This window comes from Trichosurus vulpecula, chromosome 3, assembly GCF_011100635.1.
Source record: "Trichosurus vulpecula isolate mTriVul1 chromosome 3, mTriVul1.pri, whole genome shotgun sequence".
Lineage (NCBI taxonomy): Eukaryota > Metazoa > Chordata > Mammalia > Diprotodontia > Phalangeridae > Trichosurus > Trichosurus vulpecula.
In genome coordinates, this window is record NC_050575.1 from 203,179,353 (window position 1) to 203,200,478 (window position 21,126).

The 21,126-nt window shown below is 44.9% G+C and overlaps 1 protein-coding gene across 2 annotated transcripts in view; it reads left to right on the plus strand.

Annotated features, from left to right (window-relative positions):
- Window positions 1-1,298: 1,298 nt before the first annotated feature.
- HNF4A (hepatocyte nuclear factor 4 alpha) overlaps window positions 1,299-21,126 on the plus strand; it is a 34,939-nt gene continuing 15,111 nt past the window's right edge. Inside the window, exons 1-3 of one of the 2 annotated variants that reach the window (XM_036747999.1) lie at window positions 1,299-1,582; window positions 8,717-8,891; window positions 11,596-11,690. In XM_036747999.1, coding sequence (XP_036603894.1) covers window positions 1,468-1,582; window positions 8,717-8,891; window positions 11,596-11,690 — 385 coding nt within the window. In that variant the 5' untranslated portion in view covers window positions 1,299-1,467. The remainder of the gene's footprint in view (window positions 1,583-8,716; window positions 8,892-11,595; window positions 11,691-21,126) is intronic. The other variant, XM_036747998.1, reaches the window with a different exon arrangement.

The following is a 21,126-nucleotide window of genomic DNA, read 5'->3' on the forward strand; positions in this document are numbered from 1 at the left end:
CATGACTAGGTGGTACACTGGACAGAGCGATAGACTCGGAGTGAGGAAGACCGGAGTTCAAATCCAGCTTCAGACATTTATGAGCTGTGTGAACCTGGGCAAGTCACTTAACCTCTGTCTAAGTCTGTTTCCAAATGGGGATAATAATAGCACCTACTTCCCAGGGTTGTCATATGGATCAAATGAGATAAAAGCTTAGCTGTAAAGCACTTTTCAAGTCCTAAAATACTATTTCAATGCTAGCTATTATTATTTGATTTTATAATACTTTTTTGGTTTTTTGAGGCGGTAGAGGTTAAGTGACTTGCCCACAGTCTGCTTGTTGAATGCTAGTCCATCGACAGGTATTTATTAAGCACCTACTGTGTGCCCAGCTCAGACAATGACTGTACAAAGAATGAAACAGGCCCTGTTCTCGATGAGCTTACTGAGCTAATGCAGGAGACAACAAGCACATATTAAAATATATGTTGATTAGAAGTCGATGTACCAGAAGGTTTGATCATTTGAGAAATCAGTGAGGTAGAGTCTTTGAGTCAGGGGACTGGCCTTCATATCCTGACCCAGGCATTAGCCACGTGAATATGAAAAGTCAATATGCTTCTCTGTACCTCAGTTTCTTCATCTGGAGTCAGGAAGACTCCAGATGGTAAAAACAATAATAATAACTTAAATAAACCTAAAGCACTATGGAAATATGAGCTATTGCTATAAGTCAGCCCGCCCCCCTCCCTTAACAGATAAAGAAACTGAGTCAGAGGGAGGTTCACAACACTACATTTGGAAGGAACTTCAGAGGTTATCTAGTCCAGTTGAGATTTGGGGAAGTTGCAATCTGCCCGAGATCACACAGGTAACAGGCATGGGAAAAAAGGTTTGAACTTGGGTGCTTTGAATGCACAGCCAGTGTTCTTTCCCCAGTATCACTCTGTGAGGTGACCTGTCCAGCATCACATGGCTAGTAAAGGACAGAGCTGAACACTGAACTCAGGTCTAATGGCTGCCAGTTGTGTGCTATTTGTAACTGCGCCATGCTGTGTCAGAAAGCAGAAAGTTAGACCAATGACCTCCTAGGGGGCTGTAATTAGCACAGAGGATGTCAGCCCCAATCCAACAGCCAACCTAATCATGGCTCCCGTAAGAAAGGGAAAAACCCCAGGCAAGCCTAACCCAACCCTAGCTTGCCCAGCCCCATGGTGTCTACCAGAGGGTAAGAAGATTAAAGATTAACCCCTACCCCTCCCTAGTCTCTTGCCTCCACCCCTCAGGAAAGGCTAGGCCGAGAGCTCTGTAAATCCTCTCAGAGAAATGTTTGAAATCTAGAAGGACAGATAGAGGGATCTGGGCAGAGGCAGAGGGGACAGAGAGGCAGGGAGGGGGGCCGAAGAGGCCCAGTGGGGTGTGGACCCATTTCTGGTCAGGCGGCCTAACGGGAGGGACCTGGCCACTCTGGACAGGCAGGAGAGAATGCGTCTCTCCAAAGCCCTTGTCGACATGGAGATGGCCGATTACAGTGCTGCCCTGGACCCAGCCTACACTACTCTGGAATTTGAGAATGTGCAGGTGTTGACCATGGGCAATGGTAAGTCTGCCTGGAGGGGTGCTTAGGGGAGCAGGGGCAGGTGGTGTGCCCAGATGTGGACAGCCACATACAGATGTATAAAGGTGTGTGGTCCTGTGCAAATACATAGAAGTGTATGTATCGAGGTTCTGTGTGGCTCTGCTGAGGCCTGGAAGTATATGTACAGGTGTGTGTGTGTGTGTGTGTGTGTGTGTGTGTGTGTGTGCCCATGCAGAGGTGTGTGTGCACAGGTCATTTTTCCTCGCTAGTCCTCATTTTCCTCAAATGTAAAATGATGAAGTTGAACCAGATAATCTCTAAGGTTTTTCTTCCTGCTCTAATAGTCTATGATCTATGTGGAGATATGTACAGGAGCCTGGTCAGAAACTTTTATAGGACGTAGAGTATATTGGCAATCTTGATTGCGTCTTCACTTTACTGAGTCCACTAAGCCAGGGCTTTGGCTTCTAGTCCTTGCTAAAATCCCACCTTCTGCAGGAAGTCTTTCTCAATCATTCTTAATTCTGGTACTTTCCCTTTATTGATTGTTTTCAATTTATCCTGTAACATTTTGATTGTATGTAGTTGTTTACATTCTATCTCCTCCATTAGATTGAGGTAAGGGACAGTTTTTTGCCTTTCTTTGTATCTTTGGTGCTTTGCACAGTGCCTAGCACATAATAGGTGCTCGATAAATGCTAATTGACTGACTGATTTGGTTGATATCAGGGGCCTTCTTTCTCTGACAGTGGACTGGGGCAATGGGCCTATGGCTCCTACATTCTCCAGGCCAGAGTAGGGTGGAGTAATAAGGAATGAAACCTAGGGACTTAGGGGGACAGGAAAGTGTGTTCCCAGAGAAGGCAGATGGGGGTAGGGAGTACCAGTATATCATGGGGTGCCTCAGGTTAACCATAGGAGAGAAACAAGGAAAAAGATTTTCTGGCAAAGTAGTTTCAAGATATAAGTAGTCACCTGGGTATTGTGTATATATAGAGATCTGTATTCATGTCCCATATTTGTATATATACATGAGTTCTATTTTTTTAGTTCATTTGTATGTATGCTCATGATGCTGCTGTGTATAAGTCAGGCTACAAATCTGTCTGTGTTTGCATATGAACCCGGATTCCAGGTGGCTATGTTGATGTCCCACATATATGCTCACATATATGTACAGCCATACACATACAGACTTGGGCTAAGTAGAAGGATTGTGGGCTTTGGAATCGCAGAGTCTGGTTTGAAATCTTGGCTTTGCCACTTACTACCCCTGTGGCCTTAGGGGAGTCACTTTACTTCTTGCTTTCAATTTCTTCATATGTAAAATGAAGGGGTTGGACTAGATGACCACCATGGTCCCTTCCAACTCTAGACTGAAGAGCCCAGATACTCTCAAACATGCATAGATATATAAACTGAGCCCTCCTAGAGTGTTTACTGATCCTAGGATTTGAGATAATCAGATATTCCTTCTAGCCCCAGACTGGTCCAAGGGAAGTAAAGTCTTTTGAGTCCACCTGAAGCTAGAAGTTGATGGGGCCATGAAACAGAAAGTTTCCAGGCCGTAGTAGCTTAATGATCTCTTTTACGGTGATCTCTAAGCAAGAAAGCTTGGTGATTGTGCAGTCCAAAGCTGGAGAAAAGTATAGAGAAAGGGAAGCAGCTTGGATTTAGGCAAAGAGCCCTGGACCAGTCCCAAATCTGCTACTAACTGGCTATGTGACTATGGGCAATTCTGGGCTGTTGTTTCCTTTTCTGTGACATGGGGACACTGAATGGCACCACCATTATTCCCTCTTTCCCAAGGGGGGTGATGGTGATCCTATGATCATGAAAACTTTTGAGAAAGAGAAAACTCTGTTGGAATGAGTGAGAGCACAAACTGTCCTTGTACAACCATTCCATCTCCTAATGGGAACACACCACTGGCTGTGGCCCAAGGTCTGGTCCTTACTTGGAGCTGCTAGGAAGGTCCTTTGCACATTGTTGAGCATGATACAAAAGTGTTCTACTGTTTTTACGGGATGCCCAGGCTTTGGGGTACAGCTGTGAACCTGGAGTGTCCAAGCCCCAATCCAAGGTTAGTTACTTAATCTTTTTGTGTGTCATGGACCCCTTTGGCAGTCTGGTGAAGCTTGTGTACTTCTTCTTGGAATGTTTTTATTTTTAAAATTTATAATGAAAGGAAATGTCAAATTTCAATTAGGGGTTAGTGAAAATAAAGGCGTGATTTTTTTTCCCCATCCAAGTTCTTCATGGATCCTCTGGAGATCTGGGGCATTCTCTAGGGGTTCTTAGGTTCAAGAAGCCCTTTCCTGGGGGTTCCTAGGAAGCCTTCACATCCTACCTTTAGGGATGGGATGCTGCTCATGGAGGCCAGGCTCTGGCTGGCTGGGTTCTACAAGCTTTCCAGTTTATAAAGCACATTCCTCCCAGAAGCCTGGTGAGGCAGGGAATGCAAATGATCATTATCTCCTTTTTATAGATTAAGAAGCCACCTCAAAGAGAGGAAGTGACTAGCTTTGGGTCATTGAACAGGAAGAAGACTCAAACCCCAGGTCTTTTGACTTCCAAGTCCAACATCTTATTCACTGCCTTGATGCTTTCCCCATAGGAGTAACTACAAGCTTCTCTTTTGCCTCCAATTCCAGTGGCTTCTGTATACTTCCTGCAAGAAGAGCCGAGAGGAAGCTAAGAAGCTAGGGTCAGGGTCAAGGGACTGGGCTCCCCAGCAGCCTAGGTCACAGGATAGAGTCTCTGGGAGTTCAGATTGTTGCAGCATCTTCTTGCCACAGTTTCCTTAAGGACCAAAGGGGCAGATTCCATCTGTGTCCCTTCTGCATGGGGCCCATCCCCCATCCCAAGTGAAGCTGGATACGTGGCTTAGGAAATAACACACAGCCCTCTCTTTGCCTAAGCTGGAGAAGCCAGAGTTTCCTGGTGTGGTTCAAAGAGTCCTTCACTGGACTAAAGAGATCCAGGTTCTAGATGTCACATTATGTGACCTTTGGCAGGTGACTTCTCCCTGGAATCAGTTTTCTTATTTGCAAAATAAGGGGAAAAAATTTAGTTGTGTGTCCTAAGGGCCCTTTCAGTACTAACATTTTGTATTTCATAGGCTAGAGATTTAGCGCTGGAAAGGACCTTAGAGGTCAACAGGTTCAACTCCTTAGGACCATAAAAAATAATAATAATGACTAACATTCACATAGCATTTACTATGTGCTAAGCACTTTACAATTATTACTTCCCTTGATCCTAACAACAGCTCCGGGAGGTAGGTGCTATATTATCTCCATTTTACAGATAGAGAAACTGAGGCAAGGAGCGGTTAAGTAACTTGCCTAAGGTCACACAGCTAGTAAATATGTAAGGCTGCATTTGAACTCAGAATCTGACTCTAAGCCCAATGCTTGATCCCCTGTACTATCTAACTGCTCTAGATCTGGGAAGGACCTGAGAGGCCATCTAGTCCAAACCCCTAATTTTACAGATGAAGAAACTGAGATCTAGAGAGTTAAAGTGGTCTATCCAGGATCCCACAGATAGTAAAAGGCAGAGCTGGAATTTGAACCCAGGTCCTTTGGCTCTAAATCTAGCACACCTTCCACTATGCCCCACTGCCCTTCTAGCTCAGATGATCTAGGGTTCTAGTATTCTAGAAAGTTTTGCCTGCTGGGTGTGTGGAAGAGGAAGGAGCTAAAAAGGAAGTGATTGGAGTTGTTTTCCTAATGGGCAAATTGATCTGTGACTGCTCTTCTCTTCTCTCCTCCTCCCTCCCTCCCTCCCCCTTCTCCAGATTCTTCTGCATCCAATTCACCCTGGTGCCTTCCAGAGTTCAGAGCTGGGGAAAAGATTTTACTCCAAGCTCATTAGCATCCATCCAGGGCCTCTGCTCTGAGGTCTGATGGGAGGAAGTCCAACACCACCACCACCACCACCACCATCCCCTACCCTCCTACCCCCCAAGCCCCAGGACATTAGAGAAAAGTTGGCCGTTCTCAGCTCTCCAGCCAAAGCCCCCAGGGATGCCTGGCCGTTCTGCTCTCAGAACCCAAATAAAACCCTTGAATCTCCCCAGGTCTCTTCAGTGTCTCTTGAAGTAGCCAAGGTTTCAGGGAGGGGTCTGCACTCCCTTAAGATGGGGACTGTTGTGATTAGAGGGGGAAGGGGGCTAGTAAAGGGGAAGGGACACACAGCTTAACAATTACCGTGCCTCAGGCAATAATTCACAGAAACCTTGGGGCTGGGAGGCAGGGGGGGCAGCTGTGGGGCCCCTGGGTCTCATCCCTTGGGGGAGGCAGAACATCAAGCCAACCAAGCCGGAATGAGAAGATGCTGAATCTATTTGCAGTGTGTAGCAATATATCATACATATATATGATTATCTATATTATATATATATATACTTAATAATACTCCTATAGGATACTAGCAGTAGCAGGTCTGTAGCACTCATCTCATCAAAATCTGCCCTTAGGCTTGGCTAAGGGAACACGTCTGGTTGGTTACAGACCCGGAACTGGAATCCTAGATCTCTAGGGCTCTTTCCACTACATCCTGCTATCTCATATAAATACCCCCTTATCTACAAATAGGACCTATTTCCTTCCCTAAAGCGTATTTCTCATCAGGACAGGAATTATACAGAGCTGTCCAGGAGGCCCAGTAAGTTAACTGTTAAAAGGAGGTGAACAGAACCAGGCAAGGGAGTCTGGTAGAAAGCAAATTTGTACTTGAAGTCAAGAGACTCAAGCTCTAAATCAAGGCCTGGCTATTCATTAGTTGTTTGACTGTGGGCAAGGCACTTAATCTTTATGAGTCTCAGTTTTATCATCTGCAAAATGGGGTTTATAACGTTTACACAACCTCCTTCACAGGGTGGTTGTGAGGGGAAACACTTTATCAATCTCTAAGCACTATATAAATGAGAGTCATCATCATCATTATTATTCTAATCTCCCTCCCTGGGGACAGGGTAACAGTCCCTAGTCCTTAGAATAATTCAGCTTTATTTCAAAGAGAACCAACTCCAAGTAGGAATCTAGAGCGAGGACCTAGGAAAAAAATTGTCTCCTTATTCATTCCAGGCATTAGCCTGGACTAAAGGTCTGCAAACTTTTTTTAAAGTAATAGAACCTCTAAATTGACTTATTTATTTAAATTAAAGTTGGATTGTTCCATTCCTTTGTTGTATTTGAGAACCAATGCATTGCTATAGGGAGAATGTGTCATTTTTTAACAGAAAAGAATTTGTTTTAGAAATAACATCCTTACACAAACATCATTCATTGAAAATGTAAGTTTACCAAGATAACAAAAGCCTAAGTCTCCTTGCACATTAGCTTCACAGAATGCTGGGGAACTTCCACCACTCTCTGCACTTCCCCCCTCCCCCTGCCCTGAGGCTTTTTTGGAAACTTTGTGGGGCTTCCCCAGGACTCTAACAAGCTTCTATGGAACTCCAGGAAAGGCTGAGCAAATCTTCCCTGCGATCCTTTCTACCTAAATTTGGAGCCCATCCCCAAGGTAGATCTAGGGACTATCTAGTTCCTTAGCTTTCTGATCTGCCCTTGGTGGGGGTGGGGTGCTAGATCAGGTTGTCAGTCAGACCACCTACGTGTTCATGGTCTCATCCCTGAAACTTTGAGGCTCAACCCCAGGTGACTTCTTGGAGATGGAGAGAATCCTGGGTCTTTGAGAAGTTAATAAGGAGCACCCTGTTTCCCGTATCAGTAATAGGCTCAGACTACCATGCCTTGCCCATACTGGTCTGCCCCAGAATCTGTTTGGCCTGCGTACAACTTTTTAGGAGTTGGACTCTGAGGTGGGGGTTCAAAATTCCCAGTCATTTATTTACTTCCCTTTCTCTCAAGGTGGAGCTACAGGCTACTTTTGGGTCAGTGGTCCCCAGGCCAATAGCCCCAACCCAGTGGGAGCTGGGAGAACCAGCTTTTCAAATTTTTTAAATTTAATTTAATTTTATTCTTTCATAATCCCTCAAGACTACAGTGGTTGTTTGTGAGATCTAGAGGCCACTATGCGTGCAGGTATAGGAAGTGGGAGGGTTCTAGGAAAGTTCAACCTCAGAGTAGGCAAAGCTAGGTTCTTTCTGCTTAACGGCTGCTGGTTTTTCCACCTTGCTGAACTGCCTCCTTCCTGCGCCATGGAATCATCCCTTGGGTGTCTCAAATAGTACGGTGCAGTACAAAGAACTTGGATGGGGAATCAAAGGTTCTGGGTTCTAGTCTCAACTTTGTCTGTTTGTGACAATCAGAGAAGTGATTTCTTTTCTCTGTTCTTAATGGCCTCCCCTGTAAAATCAAGGGACTGAACTAGATATTCTCAAAGATCTCTCTAGCTCTAAGCTCTCCCCAGCCCCTAGACACTCTCCGGTCTGTGCCTCCTGATTTTCAAGTCCCTTTTTCTCCCTCTACCCCACCCCCACCAGCCTGTTGTGAGCCTTCCCTGGCCATGGAGATGGAAGAGTCTTTGCATATTCACCCTGGTTGGGGAGGGTGGGGAGGAACGGTCTAGAGATTTGTGCACTTGGTGGTGGAAGACCTCAGGATGAACCCCAGCTCTGATCCTTGCTAGTTGTGTGACAGAGCCTAATTTCCTGATCTGTGAAATGGAGATAATCACTTCTATTCCTCACCTCCCTGAAGGAGTTATTGCATTGTAAATCATAAAAGCTTTAGAAATGTGTGCTGCTGTGACCTGGATCCTTCCCCAAGAGTTGCTATTCTGCAGGTGGTATCCCCCTGGAATTGCCCTGGGGCCCCCAGACTTGATCTAAACCTATGGTAACTGGGTAGACAGATCTTTACTCAACTGTGATGGAATTAGGTCAGAATATGATCTCCCAGAGGGAAAACAACTAACAATAACAGCACATATTTCTATCTATAACCTTTTAAGGTTTACAATGTATTTCCCTATTGACACTATGTACTAGTGTATTGTTATCTTGATTTTACAGAAGAGGAAACTGAGATCTAGAGAGGACAAGAGACTTGCCCAAGGTCACACAGATAGTATTGGAAATTGGGTCTTCTGACTTTTAAACTGAACACTCCTTCCACTAACATCATCCCTTCCGCCCCACCTCAGCCTCACTCATCTGCCTCTGTGCTCTCTGTCCCTGCACAGATGCATCTCCATCTGAAGGTGTCAACCTCAACGCCCCAAATAGCCTGGGCGTCAGTCCCATGTGTGCCATCTGCGGGGACCGTGCCACAGGCAAGCATTACGGGGCCTCCAGCTGCGATGGATGCAAGGGCTTCTTCCGCAGGAGCGTGAGGAAGAACCACATGTACTCGTGCAGGTGAGCATAGGACAGGAAGGAGCCTGAGAAATGCTTCTGCCCGTGCCCTTGGATAGAGTGCTGGCTAGGAATTGGGAAGGTATGGGTTCAAATCCTGCCCCTGATGCTTATTACCCATGTGGCCACAGGTAAGTGAGGCAACCTCTCTGTGCCTCAGTCTCCTTATCTATAAAATGGGAATCATAACCCTATCTCATAAGGTTGGTGTATGCCAGATTGGGTTCAAGACCTGCCTCAGACCCTAAGCAAATCCCTTAACCTCTCTAGGTAACGCTCTAAGGCTATGACTTATGGAAAAGGTGACAGCCCAGACTTATTGATAAATATAAGGAAATGGTAGAAATTGTAAACACATCACAACAGGCTATGAAAATTTCACACCTGCTGAATACCTAGCAACACAAAACCTGTTGACCAGAATTATATGTACCAGAAGCTTATTACCTTTCATGGACTAAGGCATGACAAGTCCCTCTACTACAAGCACAGACCCCAAAATATCCTGAAGAGCTCAAGTGGTAAACTATAGTGGAACTAGACCATTATCACAAACCAAACTGTTACCCATAATTACCTAGACATCACATTGATCCATAAAAAATTTAAAGAATGACATCTTCTGTAGATGTCACCACACCGAATATCCATCATCTCCAAGCTTCATAGAAGGAGAAGTTTCCAAAATCCAGTCATTAACTCCAGTTAATGTCCAGTTCCAGTGGAACTCACAGCCATGTGGGAACAGGATGAGGAGCACACTATCCCTGTTGTCCCAGATGCTACAGGAGGTACACCCACCCAAGGATGTTCACAGCAGTCGTTTGGTCCACCTCTTCAACAGTCTGCAGAACATTAAGCCTAAAGGCTTATGATAGTGACTTGTCCCAGGACTCTTTCTAGCTGAACTCCATCAAACCAGATGAAAAGAACAATGTTTCTGCCATCAGCAGCTGATGAGCACCTCTCCTATTTTACTAAGACGATTGAGGCCATCTGCTTTATATCTCTTAACATTCTGACATTCCTTCCCTTCTGGCCCCAAAGGATACAAATAGTAAAAATGGCTGACATTTACACGGCACTTTCCATGATGTGTATTATTTGAACCTCACAACATCCCTCATCTACTTCTCCCAAATCTAGGTCTCTACCCCAAAGCTCAGTCTCACATTTAGAATTTCCTGCTGGCTACCTCTACGTGGATATCCTACTGAGACTTCAAATTGAATATGGCCAAAGCAAGACTCATCATCTTCTCCTCACAGCCCCAAATGCTCTTCCCTCTAACATAGTAGTAATGCTACTACCCTCTCTTTGCCCAGGCTCACAATTCCAGTTGTCTTTGACCCATTCCCATTTCCTCAACCCCTATATCCAATCAGCTGCCAAAGCCTGACCATCCTGCCTCCATAGTATCTCCCACATTCATGTTTTTCTCTTGACTAACAGTTACCAGCCTAATTCAGTCTCTCCCTTGTCTGGATTGTTGTCTCAGCTGTTCTCCCTGCCTCCAATCTGCCTACTCTTTGATCCATCCTTCACACAATGTCTAGGCAACTTTCCCAACACACTGCTCTGATCATCTCATTCCTCTAGTCAAAAACCTTCTGAAGATTCCCATTACCTTCCAAATAAAATATAAACTGCTTAACCTGGTATTCAATGTTCCTGACAGATGTAATCCAACCCACCTGTTTGGCCTCACATCTCACTACTCCCCTACACTTATTCTGTCTTCCAGGCAAACTGGATTACTATCTGCCTCCATCCCAACCTCTTCTTATGCCACCCCCTTGCTTTATGCCATTCTTCAGACTGTAAGCTCCTTGAGGGCAGGAACTATTTCATTTGTGTCTTATACCCCCAGCATCTAAAAGAGTACCTCACACAAATGGGAGCTTAAGAAACATTTGTTGAATCAAATTGGATTTGTTCATTACATCCTCCAGGCTAGAATGGACTCCTCTTGCAGTGCCATCTGCTGAAACTCTCCTTTCTTTCAAGGCCCAGCTTGGGACCTACCTTGTCCATGAAGGCTTGTTGGACTTCCTCCAGCTGAAATTTTGTCCTTGTTTCACTGATGGCTTACTGCTTCGCACACTGGTTATTTGCTTATATGACTTTCCCCGTGTTAGTGGTAAGCTCAGAATCATGGAATGTCTGGAAAGGTTTAGACCAGCCTATACCTGACCATCTCTGAACAGCAGTCATCCAGACTTCTTTTGAAGGCCTCTTGGGATAAGGAACCCACTACTTCCCAAGGCAACCCATTATTCTTATTGTTAGGAAGTGTCTAAGCAGAAATCTACCTTTCTGCAGTTCCCCCCGCCCTCTCCCCACACATAGATTCTAGTTCTGCCCTCTGGGACTGAGCGAGGCAGGTATAATCCTGCTTGCTCGTGACAACCCTTAGAATACTCCCCATTGTATACTGAAAAAAGTATGAACTTCTTATCCTGGCATTTGAGGCCCTCCTGAACCTTTCTTTCTCACACTACTGTCCTTTGCGGGTCCAATGTTCCGATCTCTATTCTCTTGTCTCATGGCTCTTTGAAAGCAAAAGCTTCATTTTGCTTATATCTCTGTTTTCACTGTGCTGACCCCAATTTTGTGGACATGATAGGTACTTAATATTTGTTGGAATTGAATTTCCCTTTTCTCTCACCCTTCTATCTCCCCCCCACCCCCACCCCATTCCCCCTAGGTTTAGCCGCCAGTGTGTGGTCGACAAGGACAAGAGGAATCAATGTCGTTACTGCAGGCTGAAGAAGTGTTTCCGGGCAGGAATGAAGAAGGAAGGTGAGCTCAGGCTGTCCCATCCTCCACCCTTTGGGGGCAGAGCCATGATTTTATGGCTTGGCCAGTGGCCCTGAGTTGAGATGGTTAAGGAAAAGGGCAAGCTAATGGTGGAGAAGAGGGTGGGGCCATGTTCTTGAAATAGAATTGAAGAGATAGCTGGCTTCTCCTTCCCCTCCCAGCCACACAGACTCACCCAGCCAAGGGTGTGGAGAGAACTGGGTCCATGGAGTTTTCTCTCCACCAGAGGACTTGGAAAAAGGTGGTGCCATTTCACACAATTTGCATTTTCTCTCAGTCCTGCCTGCTTCCTCCCCTACCCCCCAGCCCCATTTATGCTCTCTAGGGAAGGTAAAATGGAGAGATTACCAGCCTGGGAGTCAAAAGACCTGGGTTTAATCCTTATTTTGCCCCTTCGCTCATTGTGTGGCTTTGGGTGAATCACTTTCCTCATCTGTTAAAAAACTGAAGGGACTGAATGAGATCTAAAGTTCTTAACCTTTTTTTGTATGTATCTTGGAAACCTTTTGCAATCTGGTAAAACCTATGGACCCCTTCTCAGAATAATGTTTTAAATGCCTATACTGAAATATCTAGGATTACAAAAAGAAACCAACTGTACTGAAATACAGTTATAATTTTTTTTTTAAACAAACTCATGGACCTCAGGTTAGGAACCCCTGGACTAGACAGTCTCAAAAATGCCTTCTATCTCTGACATTCTGTGATATAACCTATGACTGGGACATTTGTCCACAGAATCCAATGTAAGATTGCTTTTTCACTTTGGGCCTCAGTTTCCTCAACTCTTAGATGGGTCTCTTAGGATTCTAAATCCCATGATCCATCATCCCCCCGCCATACACAGAGTAGGTGAAGCCGGGAAACTGCTGCCCATTGTAGCCACTCTACACATGTTTATCACATGAATTAATTTTAGGGTTATAGATTTAGTACTGGAAAGGACCTTAGAAGCCATCTAGTCCAAGCCCCTCCTTTTATAGATGAGGAAACTGAGGCCTGGAAAAATAAAGCAGCTTGCCCAAGTGCATGTAAACAGGAAAGGGGCAGAGGTAGGATTAGGGCCCAGTCTTCCCACTGTCTCATGCTGCCTCAGTTTTATGCTTCCAGTCAAACATCCTTCAATGAACTTTCAAACCTCCCATTCCCACCCATCCTGTAGCTCTGTGATTAGCTCTGTCCCCTGTCCTATGTACATACATGCACACGCACACGTATACACACACAGACACACACATGCACACATACAAACACACACCCAAAAGCACCTACATGGAACCAGGGCTGGCTTTTCACAAAGCCATGAAGCTCTTCTCTGGAGCCTGTCCCCCTTCCTTCTTGCCCCTCACTCTTCCTCTCCAATACCTTGATCTTCTTTGAGCATTGGCTCTGTGTTCTATTCCAGTAGGGTGTTATTCTTAGCTCCTTGCCCCAAATGCTTCCCGTGGATATTTGCACTTTAACAAAAATGGCTTTTTTTTTTATGGTGGTGTTTCAGGCACTGAACAAGCAGACGGGTATTTTTGTGTGTGGAGGGGGTGACTCAGCAGACAGCCACCCACTCTGCCTATGCATAAGGCCAGATTTAAATAGAAACATATATATACTTTTATACCATGTACATTCTAGCATATTGGCACTGAAGAGCCTTTAGAAGTCTTTTAATTGATTGACCGCCATTTTACAGGTAAGGACACTGAGGCACAGAAAGAGGAAGGGACTTCTCTATATCACAGAGTAAGACATCTAGGCTGGAGCTAGGACTAGAACCCTGAGTCCTGGCTCCCAATCCAAGGAGTCCCTCACCTTTGCACTGTCATCTCTTTGCACATACCTGTTTAACAGACATTTCCATACTCATGACTTTGAGAGAATCCCTCTCCCTTCCTTGATTCTTGTGATCATCAGGATGTCTTCCTGCTATACAAATCTAGGATTCTAGGATATTCTACACCCACAATCCTACAGTAATCCTATACCCTATATGCACACACTCATCCAGGAGCAATGTGTCTCAGGCTTCTTAGGAAAGCTATTGGTAGAGGGATGAGATTTCCAGGTTATTGGAGATAGCTTCTTGTCTACTTGCCAGAAGAAATAACAGTGTATACCCAGGCCAGTGGGAGGTATACTTGAGATCACTGGCTGATGCCCAAGTGCAGTTGAGGAGGGCTGGTTGGTAACAGATTAGTGTGGGCTGGTAAGTTTTGTTGGTTATTTACAAGGCTGGGATAACTCTTCTGTTGATGCACACACAACAGTTAATGTGACAGTGGATCCAAGTTACTGATTGCCACTGGTGTCAGTCTTTGGGTAAAGCAATGGTATTGGTGTTTCCACTATGAAATACCTCCATAATGGCTCACATTCCTAACTTCCTAACTTCCTTTCTTCTGTCCAGTGGGAGAATCCAAAACCAAGGAAGATTTCCTTGGGTAGTTCATTTGTTGATTTGGGAAGACCAATTGTTTGGGGGTTTCGGCCATTAAGATTCTCCTCCTGGTGGCCATGTGAGGAGGAGTATTTGGAAATAGAAACCCCAGAAGTGGAGAGAATGAAATAGTCAGTAGTTCCTAGAACACAGTAGACTCAGCAGTCACCCAATTATACCTCATTTGGGATACTGGAGTCTCTAGGCTTTATCTCAATATCTTCTAATGATTCTAACGCCTTACCTTTTTTCCCCCTTAGCCAGAATAAAAACAGCAGTCAACAGACATTTATTAAACCTTATTATGAGCCAGGCACTGTGTAGAGCACTGGGGATACAAGAAAGGCAAAAAAAGAAAAACCACAGTTCTTGGGTTTGGGATGATTTATCTGGTTTCTCCTCCCTCATCTTGGCTCCTAAAGGCTGGAACAGTCTCTAATGATCCTGATGGGGCATTCACCCCCTTGAGACTGATGGTGTTTAAGTGCTTACTGTGTGCCAAGCACTGTGCTGAATGCAGGGGGTACAAAGAAAGGCAGACTACAGCTTCTGCCTTCTGGGAGCTTATGTTCTAACAGAGAAATAAATACATAAAAGATACAGAGCAGATGGAAGCTAATATCTGAGGGGAGGACCTTAGCAGGTTGTGAGACAATAATATCTCCTTGGAGGAGATGCTAGGGCTAAGCTTTGGGGTAAAATTTTCCTTACAGCCAGAAAAAGGAGAAACTTCTGTCAGGGTCCCAGCCTCTAGACTCTGAGAGAATTCCAGGGTCTCCGGAATCCAGCCCAGAGACAACTGGGTCCCAGGATAACAATCTGTATCCCGATAATACTTTAAAGTTTAGGAAGCACTCTCCTCATAGCTACTGGGTGAGGAAGGGAGTGCAAATGCTTTGCCTCCATTTTACAGATGAGGAAACTAAAGCCCAGGCAGAGGAAGTGATTTGCCCATAATCACACAACTATTTAGAACTGGAGCCAGGGGTAGAAGGGCCCAGGTATCTTGACTCCAAGTTCAGAGCCCCACTCATTTTGCCCCTAGGAGGGGGGGAACAATATAGAATAGTGGATTGAGTCTCTAGAGTCAGAGGACTTGGGTTCAAATCCTGATTCTGTGTGACGCTGAGCCAGTAACTTCCCCTCTCTGGATCTGTTCCATCATCTGTAAAATGAGAGGATTGGACGAGAAGCCTCAAAGGTCCCCTCTAGCTCAGAGTGCTAAGATCTTATGTAAAGAAGTGAAAGAAATGGTTAAAATGGGAACACTAGAAAATCCCAGGCCCCAGCATAGCCATCAGGGCGTACAGACTCTCTGGGAAATGTAGGCTCATCCTCTGCCCCAGCTCTGCCCCTGGTCTGTTAATATTCAATAGAAGTTACATTAGGTCCACGACCTGGCTAATACTGAGCAAACATTTGGAAAACATCATTCCGTGACTGAACTCGAGCCCAGTGCTGATAACGTGGAGCCTGACCTTGAGGGGGCCTATTTACTGCTGCTGACAGCAGGCCTTTCATCCCAACAACGGGCTTAGCTGCTCCCTTGCCCAGGCTTAGCTAGGCTGTCCAGGAAGGAATGCCAGCCCCTCGTTGTTCAAGCTGTTCTTATTAGGACCACAAGCAGCAGGCAATCAGGTATGGGGGGAACAATGTCCCCCGTTTTTGTTGATCAGAGAGGAGATAATCCCAGTGAAAAATCTCAAGTGAAAAAGGGACATGAGACCTCTCTCCCAAACTGATGGAAGAAATGGTTTCCTGCCCTGAGAAGGGAATCAAAATATCTTCTTTAACAGCTTGTAGGACAATCTGTTACTTCCCTGCTGGCGGTCAGTTTCCTTATCTATTAAGTATGAGTCTATTAAATATCTATTAAAATCTATTAAATTTCTATTAAAATTGGACTAGGGTCCCTCCTAGCTCTGACATTTTGTGGTCTAAGATCCGGCTCTGACAAACTGTGTTTTAAGCTTCCTACCAGTTCTGATATTCTATGTTCTGAGTCCCCTCCTAGCTCTAACATTCTCTCTTTTAAGGTCCTTCCCAGCTCTGACATTCTGAATTCTCAGGCCCCTTCCAGCTCTGACAATCTGGGTTTTTAGGTTCCTACCAGTTCTGATATTCTGTGTTCTGAGGTCCCTTCCAGCTCTGACAATCTGGGTTCTAAGGTCCCTCTCAGCTCTGACATTTTGTGTTCTAAGGTCCCTCCTAGCTCTGACATTCTGTATTCTAAGGTTCCTTCTGACTTTAACATTCCATGTTAAAGGCCCCTTCCGGCTCTGACATTCTGTTTTTTGGTCCCTTCCAGCTCAGGTATTCTCTATCTGTGGATATTCACTGCCCTCAGTCAGTCAATACCCTAGATTGAGCAACCACAATGCAGAGCCATCAAATGGGACAATGCAGGCTGTTCCAAAAGTCGTCATGCAGTTTTAAGATAACAAACTTTCAGAACACTCTGTACATGTGTATCACTTTGCGAATGCGCTATATAAATGCTAGCTATAGTAACAGTAGTACTTATTGTTACGCATTAGTAAGTGTGTAAGCATCTAGAGAAAGAAGAAACAGATTTAGAGGTGGAATAGAAATTAACAGTCACAGACTCAGAGACTGGCAGAGCTGGAAGGGAACTTAGAGGTCATCTTGTTGAAATTCCTTTTACAGGTAGAGAAACTGAGGTCCAGGGATAAAAAGTGATGACACATAGCAAATGACAGAGCTGGGACTAGAACACAGGGAACCTGCAGCCTTGAGGCTACATGTAGCCTTCTAGGTCCTTGGGTGAGGCCTTTTGACTAGTAAAGGCTGCACCCAAGGACCTGGAAGGCCACATGTGGCCTCAAGGTCACAGGTTCCCCACTCCTGGACAAGAACCTAGTATTCCTGAGTATTAATCCAATACTGTTTCCCCTATGATAAGCTGAAACTCAATTTCAGACTTCAAGCCATTAACAAATCAAGATATCCCTTGGGCGCCATTTGTATCATGGATCCCTGTGACAGTTTGAAGTCATCTCAAAAAATGTTTTTATGCATAAAATGAAATACATTAGGTTACAAAGAAAACAAATTATGTTGAAATAAAGTTATCAAAATCTTTTTAAAAAACAAGTTCATGGACCCCAGGTTAAGAACCCCTGCCCTAGAAGAATATCTGGGTGAGAAGGGACCTTGGAACACATCTAATTCAATCTCCTGCTTTAATAAATGTTTACTGAATGGAAACAAATGCAGAAATCCCCTTTATGATATCCCTGAGAAGTCAGTCAATAAACATTCATGAAGTACCTACTAAGTGCCAGAAGCTGTGCTAAGTGTGGATACAAAGAAAAGCCAAAGACAGCTACTGCCCTCAAGGAGCTTGCAGTCTAATGGGGGAGACAGCATGCTAACAACTGTGTACATGCAAACCGTGCAAGCTGTATAGATGCTTGCAAGCCATGCAAGCTATATAGGTATTTGCAAGCCATGCAAGCTGTATAGGTACATGCAAGCCATGCAAGCTATATAGGTAAATGCAAGCCATGCAAACTGTGCAGGTACATGCAAGCCATGCAAGCTGTATACGGGGTAACTCGGAAGTAATCAATTGAGGGGAAGCACTAAAGTTAAAGGGGATTGGGAAAGGCTTCCTGTAGAAGAAAACAGTTTATCTGGGACCTGAAAGAAGCCAGGGAAGCTGGAGGCAGAACTGAGAAGAGAGGACGTTCCAGGCATGGGGACAGCCAGGGAAAAGTCATGGAGTTGGGAGATGGAATGTTATGTGCTAAGAACAGCAACTAGGCTCTTGGAGCTGGGCCCTAGAGTATGTTGGGCAAAGCGTTAAAAAGATTGGGAAGACAGGAAGGGGCCAGCTTATGAAGGGTTTTTTTTTTTTATATTTGATCCTGAAGGTGGTCAGGAGCCATTGGAGTTTATTGAGTAAGGGAGTAAATGCATATAAGTGGTCATTTAGCCTCTGCTTGACTACCTCCAGTGACAAAGAGCTCACTCACTATCATTCTCCTTTGTATATTGACCTAGACTCTGTCTCCCTATAGATTCCCTCCATTGCTCCTCATTCTACTCTCTGGGGTCAAGCAGAACAAAGAGAATTCTTTTCCAGGGTAGTTCTTTAAATACTTGAAGACTGGGATTATGTGCATCTCCATCCCCCCTTATCAGCCCCAAATCTTCTTTAATCCTAAAGGCAGCTAGATGGCACACTGGATAGAGTGCTGTTCCTGGAGTCAGGAAGACCTAAGTTCAAATCAGACCATAGACACTAGCTGTGTGACCCTGGGCAAATCACTTCACTTCTTTCTGCCTCAATTTTCTCAACTGTAAAGTGGGAATAATAGCACCTTCCTCCCAGAGTTGTTGTGAGGATCAAATGAGACGCCATTTGTAAAAGGCTTAGCACAATGCCTGGCTCGTAGCAGTTTAATAAATGCTTATTTCCTTCCTTTCCCATCCTGGTTATCTTCCTTTATATAGACTTTCAAAATATTAGCAGCTGACAACCACGTAACACTTTAAAGTTTACAAAGCACTTTACCTATGTGATCTCACCTAGTCCTCACTACTCCTCTTTGAGGTAAATACTACTGGTTTTATTTTCATCCCCATTTTATAGATGAAGAAAACTGATTCTGAAAACTGAGAGAGGTTAAGCGACTTGCCCAATATCACACACCTACCGTCCGAGGCAGGATTAGAACCCAGGTGTGTCCTGATTTGAAGTCCAGCAGTCCATATGGTGCTGCCTCCTTGCTCCAATGTATTTCTGTCTTTCTTAGCAAGACTAGTATGTTGTAGTAGAAGTTCTGAGCCTGGAATCAGGAGACCTGATGCTGCCGGTCCTGGCTCTTCCACTTAACTCACAGCCTCAGGCAAGCCCTGCCATCACCCCTTTGGGCCTCAGTTTTCCCATCTATCATATTCAGGGGAGAGAGGAAAGAGGGGACAGAAGGAAGAATAATATCTGCCCTCCCCCACCGTCTAGAGACTGTGTGAAGATAAAATAAAACAAAATGAGGGGGCAGATGAGAAAGCTATTTGCAAGCCCTGTGCTCCTCTGTCATTGCTTCCCTTTGACAGCACTTATTGTCACTTAGATAAGATACTGTCTCCCAGACTGGCCTGACCCATTTTCCAGGGGCCAGGGCCCTGGGCAGTCCGTCCCTACTGCTCCTTCCCTCTTGGGAAAAATGGCAGCACAGACTTTCTCTGATGCCAGCCATCCCTGGGGAATGACCCTTTGCCCATAGACCGCATAGATCTTTCATATGCTTTAACTTACCAAGTTTTTTCACATCTTTTTTCTCACTTGATCTTCTCACTGTAGCCCTTTAAGGCAAGTAAGGTGGGTGTAATTGTTTCCATTTTACAGATAGGGAAGCTAGGGCACAGAGAGGAGAAGTTACTGGCCAAGGTCACACAGCTTGTTAGTGGTAAGCAGGTGCTAAAGTCCAAGACGACTAGTTTTTAGAAGTTTTTTTTTCCTACACTACCACTTAAACTGCCTTAGCTGTAGTTGGGCAGGAGCCTTGGCAGGGTAGCTAAGAGGTGGAGGTGAGGAAGGAGGTGAATAAGGAGGGGTATAAGCATGAGGGTCAGCCAGTGTAATGTCCCAGAGATAGGGGATGATGTGTCCTATGTAAGGGAGAGCAAGGAGGCCAGTGGTGCTGGATTATGGAATGCATGGAGAGGAGTAAAGAATAAGAAGACTGGAAAGGTAGAAAGGGTTCGGGTTGGGTAGAGCTTTAGATGCCAACCAGAGGACTTTATCCTGAAGGTAATAGGGAGTCATTGAAGTCTGTTGAATGAGGAAAGAGGGGGGGAGAGAGAGACACAGGGAGAAAGAGAGAGAGAGAGAGAGAGGGAGGGAGAGAGACAGACAGACAGGCAGGCAGACAGACAGACAGACACACACACACACACACACACACACACACACATACACACACCCACCACACAGAATGAGACAGAGAGAGACAGAGACAGAAAGGCAGAAACAGAGACAAACAGTGACAGAAAGAGAAAAAGAGAGGCAGAGACAGAGACATGGACACACGCACAGAGACAGAGAATCAGTTCTTCACATTAGAGAAATCACTTTGATATCTGAGTGGAGGACAGAGTAGATTGGGGAGAGAGTTGAGGCATGGAGACCACATCAGAAGGCTATGACAATAGTCCAGGTGAAGGGTGATGAGGACTGGACCTGAATCTCTGTGGTGACTGTGTGTGTAGAGAGATGAAGATATACATGACAGCCTCTGTAAATGTAGAAATGACAGAATTTGGAAAGGGATTGGGTGTCTGAGTAGAGGGGGATCAAGGCATTAATGACACTGAGATTTCAAGCCTGCTTTGCCAAGAGGATGGTTGTGTGGTCAGTAGGGACAGGGACGTTTTGGTTGGATTTGAGGGAAAAGATAACGTATTTTGTTTTGGGCATGTTGAGTCTGAGATGCCTACAGGACATCTAATTCAGTAGGGTTATTGATGCAATACTGTAGCACAAGAGAGATTGAGGCTGGTTATATAGGTTTGAGAATCATCTACAGAGAGATAATTGAGCTTAGGGAAACTGATGAGATCACCAAGTGAGATCATAGAGAGGGAGAAGAAAAGAGGAGTCAGGACAGAGCCTTGGGGGACACCCACAGTTAGCAGGCAAGGTATAGATGAAGAACCAGTAAACAATTCTTGGGAGTGGTCAGGCAGGTAGGAGGAGAATTAGGAAAAAGCAGTGTAAGGAAAATCTAGGAAAGAGAAAGTATCCCCAAGAGCTGAGAGGCCAAGAAGGATAAAAATTGAGAAAAGGCCATTAAGAGATTGCTGGCAACTTTGGAGAGGGAAGTTTTGGTTAAATTATGAGACTGGAAGCTGGTTGCAGAGGGTTGAAAGGTGAATGACAGGAGAGGAAGTGGAGGTCTTTAGTGTAGATAGCTCTCTCAAGGAACTTAGTGGAGAAGGGGAGGAGAGATACAGGAGAGG